Source organism: Chaetomium fimeti (assembly GCF_033439085.1).
Source record: "Chaetomium fimeti strain CBS 168.71 chromosome Unknown B0H64scaffold_11, whole genome shotgun sequence".
Taxonomy (NCBI): domain Eukaryota; kingdom Fungi; phylum Ascomycota; class Sordariomycetes; order Sordariales; family Chaetomiaceae; genus Chaetomium; species Chaetomium fimeti.
In genome coordinates this window covers 26,281-43,114 of record NW_026944339.1, presented here as the reverse complement: position 1 = coordinate 43,114, position 16,834 = coordinate 26,281, and the positions used below count along the sequence as shown (strand labels likewise).

The 16,834-nt window shown below is 55.8% G+C and overlaps 7 protein-coding genes across 7 annotated transcripts; 1 reads left to right on the top strand and 6 right to left on the bottom strand.

Moving 5' to 3' along the window:
• On the bottom strand, positions 1-1,328 carry B0H64DRAFT_410696 (acyl carrier protein-like protein). Its single transcript, XM_062804805.1, has 5 exons — positions 956-1,328; positions 775-792; positions 606-686; positions 449-497; positions 1-389 (listed from the first exon to the last, which is right to left on the bottom strand). The coding sequence occupies exons 1-5, from the start codon at positions 1,184-1,186 to the stop codon at positions 343-345; spliced, it is 426 nt and encodes a 141-aa protein (XP_062654324.1). The 5' UTR covers positions 1,187-1,328; the 3' UTR covers positions 1-342.
• A 186-nt stretch (positions 1,329-1,514) lies between these two features.
• On the bottom strand, positions 1,515-2,836 carry B0H64DRAFT_410695 (NADH-ubiquinone oxidoreductase 23 kDa subunit). Its single transcript, XM_062804804.1, has 4 exons — positions 2,281-2,836; positions 2,192-2,219; positions 1,771-2,062; positions 1,515-1,712 (listed from the first exon to the last, which is right to left on the bottom strand). The coding sequence occupies exons 1-4, from the start codon at positions 2,553-2,555 to the stop codon at positions 1,636-1,638; spliced, it is 672 nt and encodes a 223-aa protein (XP_062654323.1). The 5' UTR covers positions 2,556-2,836; the 3' UTR covers positions 1,515-1,635.
• Positions 2,837-2,926: 90 nt separating this feature from the next.
• B0H64DRAFT_410692 (uncharacterized protein) lies at positions 2,927-5,423 on the bottom strand. The gene is made up of 2 exons (XM_062804803.1): positions 5,028-5,423; positions 2,927-4,968 (listed from the first exon to the last, which is right to left on the bottom strand). Exons 1-2 carry the CDS (start codon positions 5,164-5,166, stop codon positions 3,119-3,121), a joined length of 1,989 nt encoding a protein of 662 aa, XP_062654322.1. The 5' UTR covers positions 5,167-5,423; the 3' UTR covers positions 2,927-3,118.
• Positions 5,424-6,142: 719 nt separating this feature from the next.
• B0H64DRAFT_420627 (Alpha/Beta hydrolase protein) lies at positions 6,143-7,094 on the bottom strand (the record flags this gene model as incomplete). The annotated part of the gene is made up of 2 exons (XM_062805472.1): positions 6,143-6,181; positions 6,258-7,094. The coding sequence occupies 2 exons, from the start codon at positions 7,092-7,094 to the stop codon at positions 6,143-6,145; spliced, it is 876 nt and encodes a 291-aa protein (XP_062654321.1).
• A 1,136-nt stretch (positions 7,095-8,230) lies between these two features.
• On the bottom strand, positions 8,231-9,139 carry B0H64DRAFT_48018 (uncharacterized protein). The gene has a single exon (XM_062808302.1). The coding sequence runs from the start codon at positions 9,042-9,044 to the stop codon at positions 8,475-8,477; it is 570 nt and encodes a 189-aa protein (XP_062654320.1). The 5' UTR covers positions 9,045-9,139; the 3' UTR covers positions 8,231-8,474.
• An 861-nt stretch (positions 9,140-10,000) lies between these two features.
• Positions 10,001-13,595, top strand: B0H64DRAFT_410685 (uncharacterized protein). Its single transcript, XM_062804802.1, has 5 exons — positions 10,001-10,526; positions 10,602-10,656; positions 10,718-11,236; positions 11,305-11,490; positions 11,547-13,595. The coding sequence occupies exons 1-5, from the start codon at positions 10,360-10,362 to the stop codon at positions 13,380-13,382; spliced, it is 2,763 nt and encodes a 920-aa protein (XP_062654319.1). The 5' UTR covers positions 10,001-10,359; the 3' UTR covers positions 13,383-13,595.
• On the bottom strand, positions 13,596-15,445 carry B0H64DRAFT_410683 (uncharacterized protein; the record flags this gene model as incomplete). The annotated part of the gene is made up of 1 exon (XM_062804801.1): positions 13,596-15,445. The coding sequence occupies exon 1, from the start codon at positions 15,170-15,172 to the stop codon at positions 13,598-13,600; it is 1,575 nt and encodes a 524-aa protein (XP_062654318.1). The 5' UTR covers positions 15,173-15,445.
• Between the last annotated feature and the right edge of the window lie 1,389 nt (positions 15,446-16,834).

Here is a 16,834-nt window from a genome sequence, read left to right as displayed (position 1 = left end):
TTTGCATGTGCCGTAAAAAGATTTTGTGTGACTGGTCGGGTTCGTTATTTATAAGGAGCAGACAATATGTATGGGAACCATGGCAAGCTCTAGGGTTAACTAACTCCGTCGACAGCACCAATGCAGAAAGGTCCGGGTGAAACGGCCCTTTCGATGTCACTTCTATCGGGGGCCGAAATCCTGCCACAGAGGATAAATACACCCCCAAGCCGGCCAAGTCCACGTGAACTTTGAATATTACGGTTACCCCGACTCCAACACCGTCTAACCGACCCGGGAGCGGTGTGGCATGCTGCGTGTTGCTACGGTCATGATATGGTACAAGCGAATGGTACGAAACACTCAGTTGGCGTCCGGCTGGCTAAGAATATACTCGACTGCCTTGTCCACTGTTCCCGACCATACCGTTAGTGTGGGGTCCGAGATTGTGTGGTGGGTGAGAACTTACCGCTGTGGATTGTGTCGGCGTCCTTGTCGGGGATCTCGATGCTGAACTCCTGTATTGAAACCGATTGTTAACATCAGGCCACCATGTTACCATCGTGGGATATCCTAGTGATCGGAGAGCCACAGCCCCTGCCGGCAAGCAGGTCAGGGAAACGTACCTCCTCAATCGCCATCACGACCTCCACAGTGTCCAAGCTGTCCAGGCCCAGATCGTTGGCGAAGTGTGCGGTCTCCTTAATCTATTCCATCGAAGGCAAGCCACGTTAGATTCCCCGAGGACGTTTGGGGCCGGGTGGAAGTTGGTGGTGGCGGGGGGGCAACACTCACGTTACTGGGATCGTTGACCTGCAGAATAACCGAGTTAGCCTTGCCATCGCATCACAACGAAGTGCCCAAGTGAGCCGTAGGCTGGTGAAAGCCCCGAATTGTTCCTCAGACCGAGGGCCAAGGATGCGCACCTGCCGGATCAAGATGCAACTGGCGAAGTTGAAGAGAGGGGAAAACGAACCTTGTCAAAGCCGGATAGGAGCTGCTTGATGCGCTCGTAGACCTCAGTCTTTTCGAGGGAGCTTCCCGAGGCGTAGCATCGCACCGCTTGCCACGCCGCTACTTTGGGCACGAAGGAGGTGGTTTTCGTGGTCGGCGCGATGGCCAGTCTCCTGGCGGCAACGGAGGGAATGGGCCGAACGGCGCTCCGCGTTGCGGCAGCGGCGGATCGAAGAATAGCAGTGCGGAGCATCTTGTCGGTTGATTCGAGTTGCGGAGGGATGTGGCCGTCGTGGGAATCGCGATTGGGTCGACTCGACGTTGATCGCAGGTGCAAGGAATGGGGTGTTGATACTGCCGGTTAGGTTCGTGGTTACCGATAAATTTCTCGCCGAAAGCCAGGATGCACTGGGGAGCTCGGATCGCACGCGCCAAGATCTGGTTAACGGAGAGCTCTGCTCCGTCACGTGACGCAAGAATGCAACAAAATGGAGGGGTCGAGGGGGGGGGGTCGAGGGGGGGGGGGGTCGATGGGGGGGTCATGGTGCTTGCGACAAGCAGGGCAGTTATCAAGGCATCAATTTAGAAAGGAAAAAGATTTAGTTTTTGGTTCTTGCATAAAACAGTATGTACAACTCTGTCGACAGACTTGTGGCCCCAGACCCCGAAGTCTAAACACTCCCAATTTCAGCTCCGTCGTCATTATCTGTACGGGGCATCTGCCCTGATGGCAGCTGCCAGCTCGGGCTCCCATTTGTCTCCATTGGAAAGCAATTTCTCTGTTTCTCAAGTTAGCCAGGTGCAAGACGCTGTGACGGGAAAAGCACCGGTTTATACCCTTATTGTAGAGCAGCTCCTCGCGGGTCTCAGTGGCGTACTCAGCGTTGGGAGATTCGACGATAGCATCGACGGGACATGACTCCTGGCAAAAGCCGCAGTAGATGCACTTGGTCATGTCGATATCGTAGCGGGTTGTCCGCCTGGAGCCGTCGGCACGCTCTTCGGCCTCGATCGTGATGGCCTGTGCGGGGCAAACAGCCTCGCACAGCTTGCAGGCAATGCATCTCTCCTCGCCCGACGGGTACCGGCGCAGAGCATGCTCTCCACGGAAACGCGGAGAAATGGGGCCCTATACCAGCGTCAGCGCTGTCCCGGCGTAGATTGCCAACTCCCCCACCACTCTCCCCGGCCCGCCCATGACATTCCTCGAAGCCAACCAGCATTCTCCGCCGCCAATCTTCTCAGCATGTTAACGCACCTTTTCGAATGGGTAGTAAATCGTGTACCTGTCACCGCCCTGTCAGTACGATTGTGAACATGTTCCGGTTCCCAGAAAGTATTACTCACGGCGGCCTGAAGAATTGCTCCATCAGGATGTACATGCCCCGAAACATCTCGGTCAGAAGGAAGTACTTTCCAACCCTGTCGAATGTACTTTCTTGTTCTTGGTCCCACGCCGTCGGCGGCTTCAAGCGGAAGTTCTTGGGCGGCGGGCCAGCGGGCGTCGCATAACCCCTCCTAGCGACCAGCATTTGCGAGGGAACTGTGCGGAAGAGGGTTGGGGGTACCCGGACAAGGGTGATCCGGCGGGCGCCCAGCGAAACGACAGAAGGTGCAATCATAGTGCCGATGATTGAGGCCGGAGCCGGAGGAGTGGCGAGGCGACGGGCGCAATCGGGGGAGGTCGATCGTTGTTGGCGACCCTTTTCGCGCAAACTTAGAGCTCTTGTGTGGAGTCGGACATGCAACTTGAACAGTCCGCTGTGTTCGTCTTGGGAGGTCAATTGAATCAATCCTGCCGGATGCGGCTGGTTTCCGGGCGCGATGGAGAGTGGGGAGGTGGAAGGCGACTTTCTCAGCACCCCGTGGCAGTTGACGTCGTCTTGGAGCTCGGGAAGCTGCGATGGGCTCGGGATTTGGCGCAGACACCTCGCGATTACATTTCGAGGGAGCTGATTGGTGAAAAACGGTGGTCTGGCCCACAACAATTCACGTGATTCTGTCTGTTCTCCGTGATTTTGCCCTTGCCCCGCCAAGCGGGCATCAAATCATGATTGATTGGTATCATCCATTGCAATTCCATGCCAGCATGCCGAGCGTGCAGACGGCATCCTGCCCGCCTGAACAATTCTAAATACTGGCACTACATTGATTGGGGATTCCCCTTAAAGCGGCAACGTGAATCTCAAGGCGTCCGCCCCCATGTGGTCCACCAGACTCCGACGTTGGCTGCCACCACCAAGTCCAACATCTTCAACCCCTCGTCGTGAATAATGAGCTTCCCTAACTTGGCCCTCTTTCCCCGACTCCCTCCCCCGGCGTCCTCCTTTCCGAGCCTCAGACCCATTGGGATGTCATTGTCGTCGTTCCCAAAGCCGTTCTCCTCGTCAGAATCCTCGTCACTACTCCGCGACCTGTGATACAACAGTTTACTAAGCCCCGACAAAGGGTTTGCGTCCAAGCGGCCGCCTTTGGACGCCCCGTCTCGTTCCGAGGTTCGGTGGGCAGCCCCATGGGGTAAGCTGAACCGCAGTTCGCTGACCGGTTTTGCACCCACCAAGACCGAGGACAGCTCGTCGCTGCGTGAACGGCCCATCGCCTGCGCATCCCGAATGTTTTGCGCGACCTCCCGGGGGTCGATCCCAGCGCTCGCGGGGTCCAGGACGTGGCGGCACCGAAGGCTCCGGCCGTCGGCACTTGTGCGGAACTCACACCGGCCATCCCAGGGGCTCAGGAAGACGTAGCCTTTCGGCTTCAATCCAGGGCCCGGGTGGGTGATCAGGGTAGGCGAATGTCTGCCGTCCGCCGAGTCTATCGAACCGATCGTCGATGCACTGCCATGCCGCGTGTGGAAAGAGTTTGGTGCTGCAGAATCCTCGGGCGGCGCTCCTGTGGCATGGACGGAACTACCGGGATGCTCCCTGCGCTGGAAAGCTTTTTTGAAGTTCGACTTCCAGCCGGCGCCGTACGACATGACGACTTGGCGTGAAAAGCCTTCTTCCACTGGCCTCCAGCCGGACCCCGGCACCGGGCCCTTCCCTCCTACCCCCGAAGCAGGCTGAGGGCGCTGCATCACTTGCTGGGAAAACGAATGCCCCGAGGTTGGCCGGTATGCATCCACGTCCGCCTTACTTGGCATATCCCGGTACTTCGCGTAGCCAGAGGTTTCGAGACGGATGCTGACCTTTTGCGTATAGGCCAGTAGACCCCCCATGTTGTCGGGATCAAGAGTCGGGTCGGCTGTCTCCGGTGTGGGAACGTTCGTTTGGAACGATGTGATCTTGCCGACGTTGCACTGCGCTCCCGAGGTAGGATCCCTCCGGATCACAGTGAGGGAAAATGCCACCGAGGATGGGCGAGCCCCCAGCTTCGACGGCGGTGCAGTTCTACCCAGTTGTAGAGTCGCCGGTGGCGATGCGACACATGTGGCTTGATCGGGGGGGTGCGCATTCGGCGCATTTTGTTCCGCCAATGTCGCCGGACTGCGCTGCGACGTGGTTCCAGTTGTTGTATCTAAGCCGTTATTAGAAGTAGATCTCAATACCTCCGGCGTCGCGGGGCCCAAGGGCTTTCGGGGTATCAGGGCGGCCATCGGTGCTAGGCGAGGGGCCACGTCGGATACCGCGGACGGCCCTCCCGATCGACGGTTTTGGAACATTGGGTTTTCTCGGTACCCATCGATCTCGGTCCCAGCTAGAGGCTGCCGTTCAGACCCGGAAGACGGCGCGGAGTTCTCGAGAGCAGTCCTTTGGAGCGTTGAGCTTAAAGGGACTGCCGGTGCCGCTGGCACGACGCTGTTGCCACCGGCGGTGCTTTCCGATCCGAGTGTCTTGGCTGATGTGGGCAACGGTTTCCTCGGGATCATACTTCTCCCACTTTCGCTGCTGGATCGGGGGGAAGCCGCGTCCTCGGACAGCTGTGGGGCGGCGAGCAAACCGTCTTGTAGTGCATCGAGGTGGACATAATAGAGGGAGGTCGTGATGTCTTCGCTGGTTACGTTCTTCTTCTGGGGCCTGAAAGTGGACAGGATGATGTCTACGCGGCGGTTAGCAACAGATACAGGGTGCGCTTTCACTTCTTGTAACATCACGCACCTTGTGTGCCGGGCACCCGTGAAATATACAACGTGAGGGACTCGCGTACCTCGGGGTGATGGGGGTACTGGGGCGGGTTTGCTGCCAGGTAGTTGATCGTTGAGAGCGACCTTGCTTCGGGCTGCGGCCTTGCCGCCATTTCCAGCCTAAAACTGCCTGGTGGAGTGCAGTTCCTTCCCACCGTTTCTCAGACTCAATTGTGGGATCTTGGGTGTGGGGACAGGATTCGCGGGCGGCCTGGGGCAAAGCAAGTCGCGAAACCGTGGGTTGCGATGGTTCTGGTGCTGAAAGGACAAGTCAAAATGAGGTGCCAACTAGCGGCTGCAATTGGTTTTCAGCGACCTGACCCGCCCGTCGATGAGGGCTCCTCAAGTTATTATTTGCTCCAATTGTGGCTCATCCCGGTGACCCGAAAATCTGCGTCCACTGGCTTCTTTCTGTCTCCAGCTGCAAAGCCACCTGACAATCAGAGGCTGGTGACGTCGCCCAAACCGCGGGGCGTGCGTGGCCAAAATCGTCAGCACTTCGGGGCTGTGTTAGGGGTGTTTTTGACAAAGGGAAAGTGATACTGGGTGGCTCGCGAGCATCATGCGAATTATATATTGTATTTATCTTATTATTATTCCATCTACGTTCCTTTTTATTCCTCTTCTATAATCTGTATCCGTATTTCTTTTATAAGCCGGGCTTTCGAAACCGCACCCCCTAGTCCCTGCGGGAACCGTATCACAGATCTTCCGCCAGATGTAACCCCAACCCTAAGGCGCGCCTCCTCATCTCCGAGTTGCATTTCCACATTTCTCATTTAATTACACTCAATTTACAATGTAATAGGAGCTCGATATATAGATCTATGGATAGCCGCGATCGAAACGTTCGCCAGCCGTGTCTAGGCATGTCCGCATCGCGTCTCAGAACGTCGGGTTCATGCGGATGAGCTCCCGGCCCATGGCGTGCTACTCGGCCCCCCGTCCACGAACAGTGTATCTGGAAGACGTTCACCGAATAGTTGTGTACGACGTTTTAGTTCCTGTTCAACATTCCCTCCATCGTCTTCATGATTTCATCAGCCAGGTGGAAGGTGAGAGTACCATGACCTTGCCCACGAATAACCCTTAATTCCGCATAAGTCCCGAGTAGCCCAGCAGCTTTTTCTGCCATTGCCAGTGGCACGTTAGCATCCAGGTTTCCGTGCCACATGACGAGCTCGTTTTCTCTGTTTGGCTGAACGTCGTGAAGCTCAAAGCCCCAGTGGCTCCCAAGCGACCTCATCTCCCACGCCGGCCCTCGCCCACCGTACTTGACGCCTTCCCGAACGCCCATGACTACAGCCTTTCGAATTTCAGGGCTGGCTGCCTCCCAAGCCAACTTGTCGTTCTGCGGCGTCGAATCCTGCTGCATGTCCGCCACCAAAAGTGCCTCCATCTTTCTCTCGTCCTCATCCCGAGCCACAGCGCCAAGCTGCCGGTCGATGAGCCAGGCAACGACACCAGGGAACCACGTAGCAACTCGGAGCATCACTCGCGAAGGGAGCTTCATGCCCGCGGTGCCGAGGCTGGTGACAGGGTAGATTCCCGCCACGATCCCCATTCCTGTGAGCCGTGACCGTGGGATTCGCTGCCGGCAGGCAAAGGCATAAGGGGCACCGCCAGACACAGCGACGATGCCAAACTTGGTGATGTTGAGGTGGTCGGCTAGAGCAAGTACATCGTCCGGGTAGTCTAGAATGGCGCCATTGTCGCGAAATGTCGAACCACCGCTGCCCGGGCGCGAGGAGGCAACGATGCGGACGCCGTATCGCCGTCCCGCCCCGGAGAGTAGAAAGGCTTCGTGGTGGGAGGACGGGCATCCGTGGAAGTAGAATACGGTGAAAGCAGCATTGTGCGCGCCGTAGATGCCATATGCAATCTGCCGCTGGTCAGGCAGCACGAAATAACGGGTCGGAGGTAGCTTTTCCTCGTCCTGAACCCATAGACCGAGCTCGTCGCGCTTGAACCAGACAACTAGGAGCGTGAGAAAAGCGGCAATTGCGAGCAAGGGGGAGGAGAAAATCGAGTGGAATAACATGTTGGACTCGGATCAAGTCTTGGCTGTTGAGTTCCGTCGTACGGTCGAGGGCAGACCGGAGCGGGTCGAGGAGGATGCTAAATTGAAAGAGGACATTGTTTCTAACGAGGCGGTCGATAATGAGGTGTCCCTCCGAACGAGACTTGTCAGCCCCCTTCTAATTATACAACGTGGGGCGGGTCTGAACTGTCGATTGGAGGTTTGCCGTGCTGCTGAGCCACAGCCCCCCCACAGTTTGCTAGCGGGCTGCTGGACATGAATAAGATCGGTCTCGAGTCGCCCCGGCCGTAGTCAACTCTCGCCAAAGCTTCGGGCAGGCAGAGCCTTGATACCACCAAGGGGTTGAGTAAATAAAATAAAAGTTGCACAACACCTTTCGCTTCTTCGGGATTCGCTGAGAATAGGATATAGCATTGGTCTTGAAAGACTGGGGCTTACAGAATCAACTCCACCATTAACTCCGATCAGAAGGCATGTAAGACAACCCGGGACTTCCAATAACCAACCACATCTAATTACCACGCACACACGTTAACTGCGTGGACACGATAAATAGTGTGTAGTTCTATTGGTGGTTTAAATATTATTCCTTAACTTCCCTTGGGCAAAGGAAACCAGCCTTTATCAGCGTAGACCTCGACCAAACTTCAATTGTACCGACGAAGGGAAGGCTACCCAGAAGCTAAATGAATTCTGTGTATTTGATTCCAATTGTTTTTAACCAGATTTCTTTGAGCTTTATTCAATGTCCTCTGCTCGTGTTCCTCTATTTGGCTTCCCTTTCCTCGGTTTCTTATTTTCCTCGGGGGCCCGGCGTTTTTGGCCAACAGACGGGAGAGATGGCTGCGTGTAATTACCCAGGTACCTCGGTCGACAGTTTGATACTGATGTGACAAGCCAATGAAGTGGAATATTTCAAATGGCCCGCGATATGAGGGATATAGCAAGGGATTGAGTTGAGTCCGACACTACGGTACCTACCTACCTAGATTCGCCAATGTTGTCCTTGTATTGTCATTTGTTGATCACCGAACGGGTGATGGGAACCCGGTGTTTGGGACACCATGAGGCAGGCTCGGTGTTATCCACTAGGTAGGTATTGTCGGACGGATATCTGCCCATCTGCCCACATGCCTGGACAGGGTCCTGGCGAAGGGCGACTCTCCGAATCGCGACTTTCCTCAGTACGGATTAGCGCAGCAGGGATATCAGTTTTCATGTCGGGTTCCAGTCGGGAGCAGTGGAGGAACCACATGCTCGCCACGATCCGATCTCGATTTGTTGGGTTTGCCTTGCCATTGTTTCCCCCCCCCGGTAGCCCCGATCCTGCTGCCCCAAGATGGTGTGTTTTGCAACCGGATGAGCCGGGCAGCCTGTTTTTCACTTTGGGCGGGGGAAGCGTGCAAGATTTGAGATGATCCGTTGCCACTCTCTCTTCGAGTTTCTAATGTATGTACCTCGAACGCACGTGACGTCTGCACCCCGATATGAAAAGACGAAGTGTTTGTGATTGACTTTTTGGTTCCCATCGAACGGAGGTCGTGGGGTGGGGCATGGGTGGCATGATCTCCACCCAGTCCAGTCCTTGTCTCGAGCTGAACTCGGGGTTAAGAACCCGATACCGAGAGTGTGCCGAGGAGGTTCAGCTTGATTGCGCGCTGTTATTGGTTCTCGGGCGAATAATGAGGATAAATAGGACGAGGAGTGAACAAGAAAAGAAGGAAGGAATACCCCTGTCGCTATACATTCTTGTCGTTGTTTGGGCATAATCTGGAGTGACAAATACCTAATTCGATGGGGGGTGCTCGGTTTTCTAATCGTTAGGGCAGCCGAAGTTTGGGTTCGGATGCATCGGTTCAGAGGGAGGGGACCACGTGGGAGAAGGGAGATGCTTGCGTTCCACGCGTCCACACACTCCACACTCGTACATAAGGTAGCCACGGGCAACATGATGTACTAGTATGTACAGAGGGCTAGGAGTTAGTGGCTCCACGTGAAGCCGAGGAAGATGGAACGAAGATATCATAGCCCAGGTCTCCATCACTTCTCCTGCATTTTCGAAGGGCGAGATGCGACTTGGCATCGCTGATCGGCGGGAAGATTTTCGATCCGTGAAAATGTGGGTTGCATCGTGGATCTCATCAAGGGCGGGCTGCAGCTTCTTGGGGACTCGGGGAGCGAGGCTTGTCACCCTGCCACCCTGCGCAACTTCTGGAAAGGGGGTCGCCGATGGGGAAATGGGGAAATGGAAAAGCTCAATCTCTCCCCCACTTTCCATCCCATCGGGAAGGTGGGCCGGAGAGGAGGCGGAAATTTCACAGCTGGAAGGCTCGTGTCCACATTACAGACGGCTTGGATCTGGGAGTCTGGCCTGGGTCTGGGCGCCTGCCAATGCAACCTGGCCAATCGGGTTTGGCACGCGAGAAACCAACACACGAGTGCAAATGCGGCACGGACAGGCTCAATTGCTGACCACCGTGCCACCGTGCCACCATCCATGACAAATTGAGCTCGCGGCAGCATTCTTCCCACTCGCCTCTGCAGGGGACACAACTGTTGGTTCGAGCGCCCCTGCATTGCACCCCAAACCTGCAACATCGCAAATTGGAAAATCTGCGAGAAAATGCAAATACACTCGCGGTGAAGGTTTGGGGTGGCACTCGGGCCGCTTCCTGGCTGGGGAGTCACGGAGTCTCTCACAAACTGCGTCTTTGGAATGGAGTTTTGGGTGAAATCGCTGTGGGGACCGATGCATCCAAGGAACCACTTCGTGAACGAGTGGAGTGAATGAGGGGGGGATCGTGACCTGGACTGGAAGTATCTGTGCGCTGCATGGGACCTGCGCTTGTTGCGACGGAGGTCGCGAGGAAGTGTTGAACCAACCTGCCGAGCACCCCAGCCATCATCCATGATCCCATCCCGCCCAGCTTCTGGAACCATGGTTCGGTTGTGGTTCCCCCCCCTGTGGCCTTGCCCACCAATCAATCGTAGGGGGATGCTGAGGCCCGAGTACTCGAGCCATGCATGCCATGCTTCAGCCGAACGCTTGATATCGGACTCGTCCCCCGACACCCGCCTCTCCCACCGTGTGGGGACTTGTCTCGACCGTCCGACCGTTCGACCTTTCCCCCGATCATCTGGCCATTGATGAAAAGTCGATCCAACGCCGTCGCTACTCGTCCTTCCAACGAGCTGACGAGGCTCAGTTGCCCAATGCTCGTCTAGGACATCCTTTCTACACTCGAACAGAGTACCCCAAACGAGGATGGAGGCGGCCGGCAGTGAGGACCTGGCCCTTCACCTGGGCCAAGTCATACCAGTCACGTTCGACCCGACACTGCTGGTGCTGAGTTATGTGATCAGCCTCGTGGGTGCCGCTTCGACACTCGAGCTCATACATCGCCGTACGTCAAGGAGGGGCTACTACAACAAGTAAGTTGGTGTCGGATGGGATCTATGTTCCTCTTTGACCGCAAGGCAACTCGACCACAACTAATCCTTCCATAGTCTCCTCCTTTTTGGTGCGGCGATAACGATGGGAGGGGTGGCTATTTGGAGCATGGTAGGGTGCGCCACCTCGGGGCCCCTTAGATCAACCATTGACGTGTTCGTTGGCGTTATAGCATTATATCGGGAACCGCGCGACAACTCTCCTGAACGGGGAACCCAGCCTCCAGATTGCCTACTCCGTCGGAGTCACCGTCGCCTCCTTCTTTGTCCCTATCTTCGTCCTGTTGGTCGCCTTCTTCGTCGTGACCGGCACGAGCAACAGTGGCAACCGGATCAGTTGGTGGCGTGTTACCGCCGCGGGGACGCTCTCTGGGGGCGCCATCTGCGGCATGCACTACCTCGGCAACGCCTCCATCAACAACTACCGATGCGACTACCTTGCTGCCTTCGTTGCCGGCTCCGTCGTCATCGCCGCCGTCGCCAGTACCGTCGCCCTCGCCCTCTTCTTCGTATTCCGGAGCTCTTGGACCAACTCGTGGTGGAAGCGCGCGGGGTGCGCTGTTGTGTTGGCCGGCGCCGTGTCGGGCATGCATTGGTGTGCCGTGATGGGCACGAGGTACACCTTGACCCATGTCAACTCCAACAGCGATAATAGCTCCCGTAACACGACTGTCATTGTGACGGCCTGTCTTGTGAGACACATCCCTCGACTCCCGTTCGAACCCTCTGGCCAAACTCCAAGTCGCTAACCATGGTTTAGTCTTTCGCCGCCTGCCTAATCATGGCTGGGCTTGCCGTCTACTCGGCCCGGGTGCGCAAGGGATATGCAAACAGGGCGCAGAGGATCACACTCGCGGCCGCCGTCTTCGACGAGCATGGGAGGATTTTGGTGACGCCTGATGGTTTCTTGCCAAGCGAAGTCGTCACGAGCACTTTCTTGCAAAAGGTACGTCAGCACACGTTCATCCCGTGCGAATGATCGAGAACTAACAGACAATTTAGACGCAAAACGAAACGTTTTCAACCGCCCACCCGTTATTCCACTGGCTCTTCCAGGCATCAAGAAGCTGGGCCAGTATATCCACCCTCCTCGACAAGATGAACCACCATTTGGCCGGGCTCCCGCACAGCGGCCGCAACGTGAGGACGGGCATCGAGCTCGTGGACAAGGAGGGCCATATCATTGAGAATTATGACACCATTTTCTGTGAGCTCTTCTGCGTCGCCGCCTCAGCCCTGGCCCGCCAAATGAATGAGGACCTTGTCGACGCCGGTATTCTTTGGGACGAGATCGTGGCCACGGGCGGGCATGCAACAGCGGGCTCCATCAGCCAGGCGTCGACATCGACCAGGTCTCAGGCCTCGGCGCCGAGCCTCAAGAAGCATGACTTGGACGACATGGCTGAAAAGGGGGTGGCATTGACGAACCGCAATGGCCACGGACACCTCATGTTCCTGGTTCGTAGAGTCGATACCAGTCACGTCGACCACCTGGCGGCCTCGGGTTACTGCTTCGCTGAGCCACGCCAAGTTTCGCATATTATCCGCTCCAAGATGCAGATTAGGAGTAACAGACTGGAAGAAAAGTTCAGGGGAATGGAGCGGTACGCACGCGGAAACTTGTTGGAGCCCGGCGTTCATCTCGGCCTATTCGCGGTCCGGACCCAGGTGCACCACATGGGGTTTGATATCCTCGTCAGGAAGCAGGCGCGGAACTTGCTCCCCAGCATGGAGCTACCCCTAGACCGACTCGAATCGTCCCACCTTGACTTTCTCCGTCGGCTGGAGGGAATGTCTCTGGGCGCCCTCCATCGTCGGCTGGAGCGTGCCAATGAGCTCCCGCCACGAGATGCGCATTTCGCCAGCCTCCTCCTGGATGCGATTCGGAATCTTCGGACCTCTGTTCAAGACCCCGTCTTCGACAACGCCAGGCTAGTGTGCAAGGTCACGCAGGTTCCTTGCACCCCACCGGCCAGCGATGCGCGACCGGCGACATGCGCTTTCGTGGCCTTCACCCACATGATCCCCATCCATGTGCGCGTTGACGCGCCCGCGTACGACTTCATCCCGCTGCCCTTCTTTAAGACGCAGCAGCTCGTCTACAAGAACTCGCCACATAACGCCGCCTTTGCACGATCCGTACACCGCAAAATCTCCCCCATCCTGGACTCCGTGTCCGCCGATAGCAAACTGCTCGAGCCTAGCCGTTTGCGAAGGCTTATCACAAGACCGGGCTATCTCTTGTTCTCAAGGTCCGGTCGGTCGCCTCATGCCAACGCACCGAGCCAGCTGCGCCCGCGCCGGGCTGATGTCATGAAATCGGTATCGACAAGCAGAGAGCATGTAGCTCTGACGCCATGCGATGAGAGCGTCTCGTCACTTCTTTACGCCGCAAATGGTGGCGAGTCAGAACTAGCCTCGGAGCGCAAAGCACCGAGCGAGATCTCCGAATCTATCAAACCTGTGCGGAGGCAGCAGCCTGCCAAGATGTCATTTGGGGGCATTATGATCTCGCAAGAAGTCACAGTCGATGTGGAAGAGGCGGCAGGGCCACCCCCCGACGTGATCGAACTACCGCCGGCGACACACCACCGAGACTCGGCCAACAGCGCGCCGGCGTTGACGCGCCAGAGGAGCCAGCGCGCGCTGCAGAACACGGGCAACGGGGCCGATCAGAACCCGGCCAGTTACGACCAGGCGATAGAACTGAAAGAAGTCTCGACTGCCCTTGGGATGGGTCTTTCCAGGGTCGAGGTCGTGAAAGAGGGCGATGATACGATAACAACGTTTGTTGACGATTTATTTTCTGTTTGCATAGATACCCCTAGACGTACGTAATTAGACGCTTTCAATGTATCATTTGTTGGGCTCGCCGTTATCAAAGCGCCCCATCACGCAGGCTTAAGCGTGTGATGGAACACGGCCCTTGGTTAGAACCGTGAGTGCCTGCCTGGGCAAGTGGCACAGAGAAAAAAGCCCGGGATGACGGACCGGATCCAATAGGGGAGCCATTCGTTTCATTTCTCATCAGCGTATTATGAATTACTATACTCCTAGAAGTGCCGCTCGATGCTAGGGTAAACCCAATCCGGCGTATAACACATGTGCGACTTGACCCAATCGTCGATTCTTGACTTAATCCAGCCGCTGGTGTATGTCAGCTTCTCTTGGACGATGCGGAACTGCTGCTCCTTCTTTCCAGCACGACCCCCCTCTTTCCTACCGGGAGGTCCTGGGATCGGAACCTTCCTCTTGATAGTCTCGGGGTCCTTCGCGACCCCAAAGTTGATGAATCGCTGCAACACGCACTTCCTCGTCTCCTCGCCCTGCCAATGATACTGGAGACACGAGGGGCTAGCTTCACAAGCCTTCTTACAGGCCTCGAAGGTGTCCGTATGGACGTCTCGCCCCGGCGCCAGGCGGTCCCAATTTGTGTTGTCCCAGTTGTGCCGAACTTCCGGGGTTGCCACAGGGAAGAATTCGTACGTGTCAGAGTACAAAAGCGGACTTCCTAACTTTCGCCGGCTGCTCTCCCACCGCCAGAGACGAACCAAGTCCGCGGGTTTGAGTTTGTGCATGGTCACAAACGGTTGGCACCACAGCCGTTCCGTGTAGGGAAGCGAATGTGCCGGATACGTGTTGAAGAGGGGGAAGAAGCCGCTCAATGGGACGCCCGCGCTCCACAGCGCCCAGCCCAGGACGGAATCGCCGCATGGATCGCTTCGCACCACATCCAGGAACTTGAGCGAGATTGGTGGATCCGTGAACTGGCCGGTCTTGGGTGATGTTTGGCGCCTCAACAGCCTTTCCATGGCTCCCCGGGACAGGACATACCCAGGCCCGCCGTTAGCGAACCACGTGTCTGCATTCTTCTTTTCGTCGTGCCGCCCAGGGGACGGGCTGCCCATGTACAACGGAGCCTGCGGATCGAGCATGGAGAGAAGGCGGAACATGTTGTCCCACGAGATGTATGTGTCGGTCTCATAAAAGACGTAAAAGTCGCGGCCCGGCCGCATCTGCCACGCGCGCTCGGCCCCGGCGAGGAATTTGTACTTGTCGAGACGCCAGCCGTTCTCGCCCCTGGCCGGATCGTTTTCGACCGTCAGCTTGCCCGCGTTGGAGAGCGCGTACATGGTCTCGTAGTTGACGTAATCCGGATTCGCGTTGCCCTCGTCGTCTTCATAGCGGTACGCGCGGGGCAGGTTTGCGAGGATGTCGACGGCATGGCGGCCGTGTATGATCTCGTCAAGGTCAGAAAAGACGAGCAACTCGTCGGGCTTGAAGCACGCCGATACGCTTTCAAGTTGCGCATCGACCATCTTGCGGTTCTCGCCATGGCCCATCTTCAGGACGGGCTGGATGCGTTGTAACAGATGGCTAGGAAAGGAAGCACAGAGCTGTTCGACGGTGCTGTTTTGGGCGTCATGGTGGGCTACCGGGAAGAAGGCGCTCGTCGTCTCGAAAGGGTAGAATGGTGGGAGCGTTGGTCCCTTGGTGTTCAACTTGAAGTGCCAGAGGACGAACAACGTCAGTGAAATGACGGCAGTAATCAGCGCATTGCGTTCGACGCGCTTGTTCAACCTCTGTCGCAACACCGCTGGGGTGGCAGGCAAGAACAATTTCGGCATCTCGACATCTCCTGTGAAAAAGAGCAAACTTCAGGACAAGGAGTCCAGGACAATTTTGTGTGGGGGTGCCGGAAACTCGGAACCGGAAGTGTTCCATTTTTAGGCAGTAAGCATATGCACGTGGATGGATGGATCGAGAGATGCACTGGATGGATGGAACAAGCAAGCGAGGCAGGCAAACGGATTCCGGGCTGGACAAATATCTGGAAGGAATTTAACGTCACATTGGCGCCCCGATCCGGTCGTTGCGACAAAGATGGGTCCATCGTGTCAACCAACACGACAGTCGCAAGGCTCCTTACGGCTAGCACCTCTGGTTCTTGGAAACCAGGGGTCGAGCCCAATCGACACCGGAACCGAGCTGATATTGTGCAGTAATTGAGATCAAGCCGTCCAAGATACAATTGCGGGAGCAACAAACTTTCAAGCTAGGCATAATCACCAGCAGGACGATCGAGTTCACCGTATTCTATGTTGCGAAGTAATCATTTAAAACCCAGTTACAGACGCGGCATTATCTAACATTCTACCTAAGTGTAGCAGAAATGGTAATCAACACCATCTTCATGACGCAAATAAGCGAGAACAAACGGCACATCAAAACCCTTGTCATGCAGATAATCGATGAAAATACCCGTATGGCGGGTCGTCCAGAGGCCTTCACAAGGGCATAGACTCTTCATCAGATGGAGAAACCCCAGAGAGTCGCGCATGATGAAAACGAGGCAGAGCATCATCTTGAAGTGCTTTATGGTAATGTTGAAAATTGTTGGAAAGCGTTACCCCGTCGCGGGGGCAGAGGGCAATATATAGTAGAGGAAACCTACATCCGTGCCCCATCGCGCCATCGCGCCACCGCACGTTTGCTCGCCAGCGTTCCCTCATTCGAGAAGCTCACCTCAGAGGTTGTAATGTCTGAGCGTTGCCGATTAGCGTTCCGAGGTCCGAGGCTCGAGACTGGATTGAGACACCTGTGACCAAGCAGGCTAGAGACGGCATCTACGTACATCTATGCTAGTATTCCGGTTTTCCGGCGCTTGTTGATGACCTCCGCATCCCAACTTCTTAGGTAGGCAGATATTTGTCACAAAGGGACCTAATCAATATTTGGTGGCGACGCTGGTTGGACAAGGTTAGTAGTAGTGATACATTTTACCAGCTTAGGGTAAACATTTAGATTCAAGCTTCAGTAATACCTCGGTTACAGGTATCTCAATCGACCCTCGAGCCTCGGATCTCGCGACGCTCATTGGTAACGCTCAGACATTACAAGCTTCGGCGAGCTTCAAATCATGGAACGTTGGCAAACATACGGTGGCGCAATAGAGTACGGACAGGTATATTTCCTTTATATATTGCCCTCTGCCCCCGAGACTGGCCAAAGTAAACCGACCATTTTTCAACATACTGATAAAGGATTTCAAGATGTTGTATCTCTTCATTGTTTGGCGCGATTACCCCTGGGGGTCCCATCTCACTGCTAAAAGAGTCCCTTGTGATGGCTTCTGGACGAGATACCACACACACATCCTAATGGATCATTACCGTGGTAGGGGCCTTGAGGTGCTTTTTATTTTCGCAGTCTTGGTTAATAGACATGGTGTTTATCACCACGTTTGCTACGTTTAGGTAGCGTAGTAATAATAATGCTGCACCTATAGC

Bases quoted from the DNA above. Each gene is read 5' to 3' on its own strand.
- B0H64DRAFT_410685 (XM_062804802.1), top strand. From the start codon at position 10,360: ATGGAGGCGGCCGGCAGTGAGGACCTGGCCCTTCACCTGGGCCAAGTC. The intron at 10,527-10,601 runs GTAAGTTGGTGT...ATCCTTCCATAG, and splicing joins AGGAGGGGCTACTACAACAA to TCTCCTCCTTTTTGGTGCGG. The intron at 11,237-11,304 runs GTGAGACACATC...ACCATGGTTTAG, and splicing joins TCATTGTGACGGCCTGTCTT to TCTTTCGCCGCCTGCCTAAT.
- B0H64DRAFT_410692 (XM_062804803.1), bottom strand. From the start codon at position 5,166: ATGGCGGCAAGGCCGCAGCCCGAAGCAAGGTCGCTCTCAACGATCAAC. The intron at 4,969-5,027 runs GTGCGTGATGTT...ACCGCCGCGTAG, and splicing joins ACGGGTGCCCGGCACACAAG to ACATCATCCTGTCCACTTTC.
- B0H64DRAFT_48018 (XM_062808302.1), bottom strand. From the start codon at position 9,044: ATGTTGCCCGTGGCTACCTTATGTACGAGTGTGGAGTGTGTGGACGCG.
- B0H64DRAFT_410696 (XM_062804805.1), bottom strand. From the start codon at position 1,186: ATGCTCCGCACTGCTATTCTTCGATCCGCCGCTGCCGCAACGCGGAGC. The intron at 498-605 runs GTACGTTTCCCT...GTTTCAATACAG, and splicing joins TCGTGATGGCGATTGAGGAG to GAGTTCAGCATCGAGATCCC. The intron at 390-448 runs GTAAGTTCTCAC...GGTCGGGAACAG, and splicing joins CGCCGACACAATCCACAGCG to TGGACAAGGCAGTCGAGTAT.
- B0H64DRAFT_410695 (XM_062804804.1), bottom strand. From the start codon at position 2,555: ATGATTGCACCTTCTGTCGTTTCGCTGGGCGCCCGCCGGATCACCCTT. The intron at 2,063-2,191 runs GTGCGTTAACAT...ACGCTGGTATAG, and splicing joins TTTACTACCCATTCGAAAAG to GGCCCCATTTCTCCGCGTTT. The intron at 1,713-1,770 runs GTATAAACCGGT...CTTGAGAAACAG, and splicing joins GGAGCTGCTCTACAATAAGG to AGAAATTGCTTTCCAATGGA.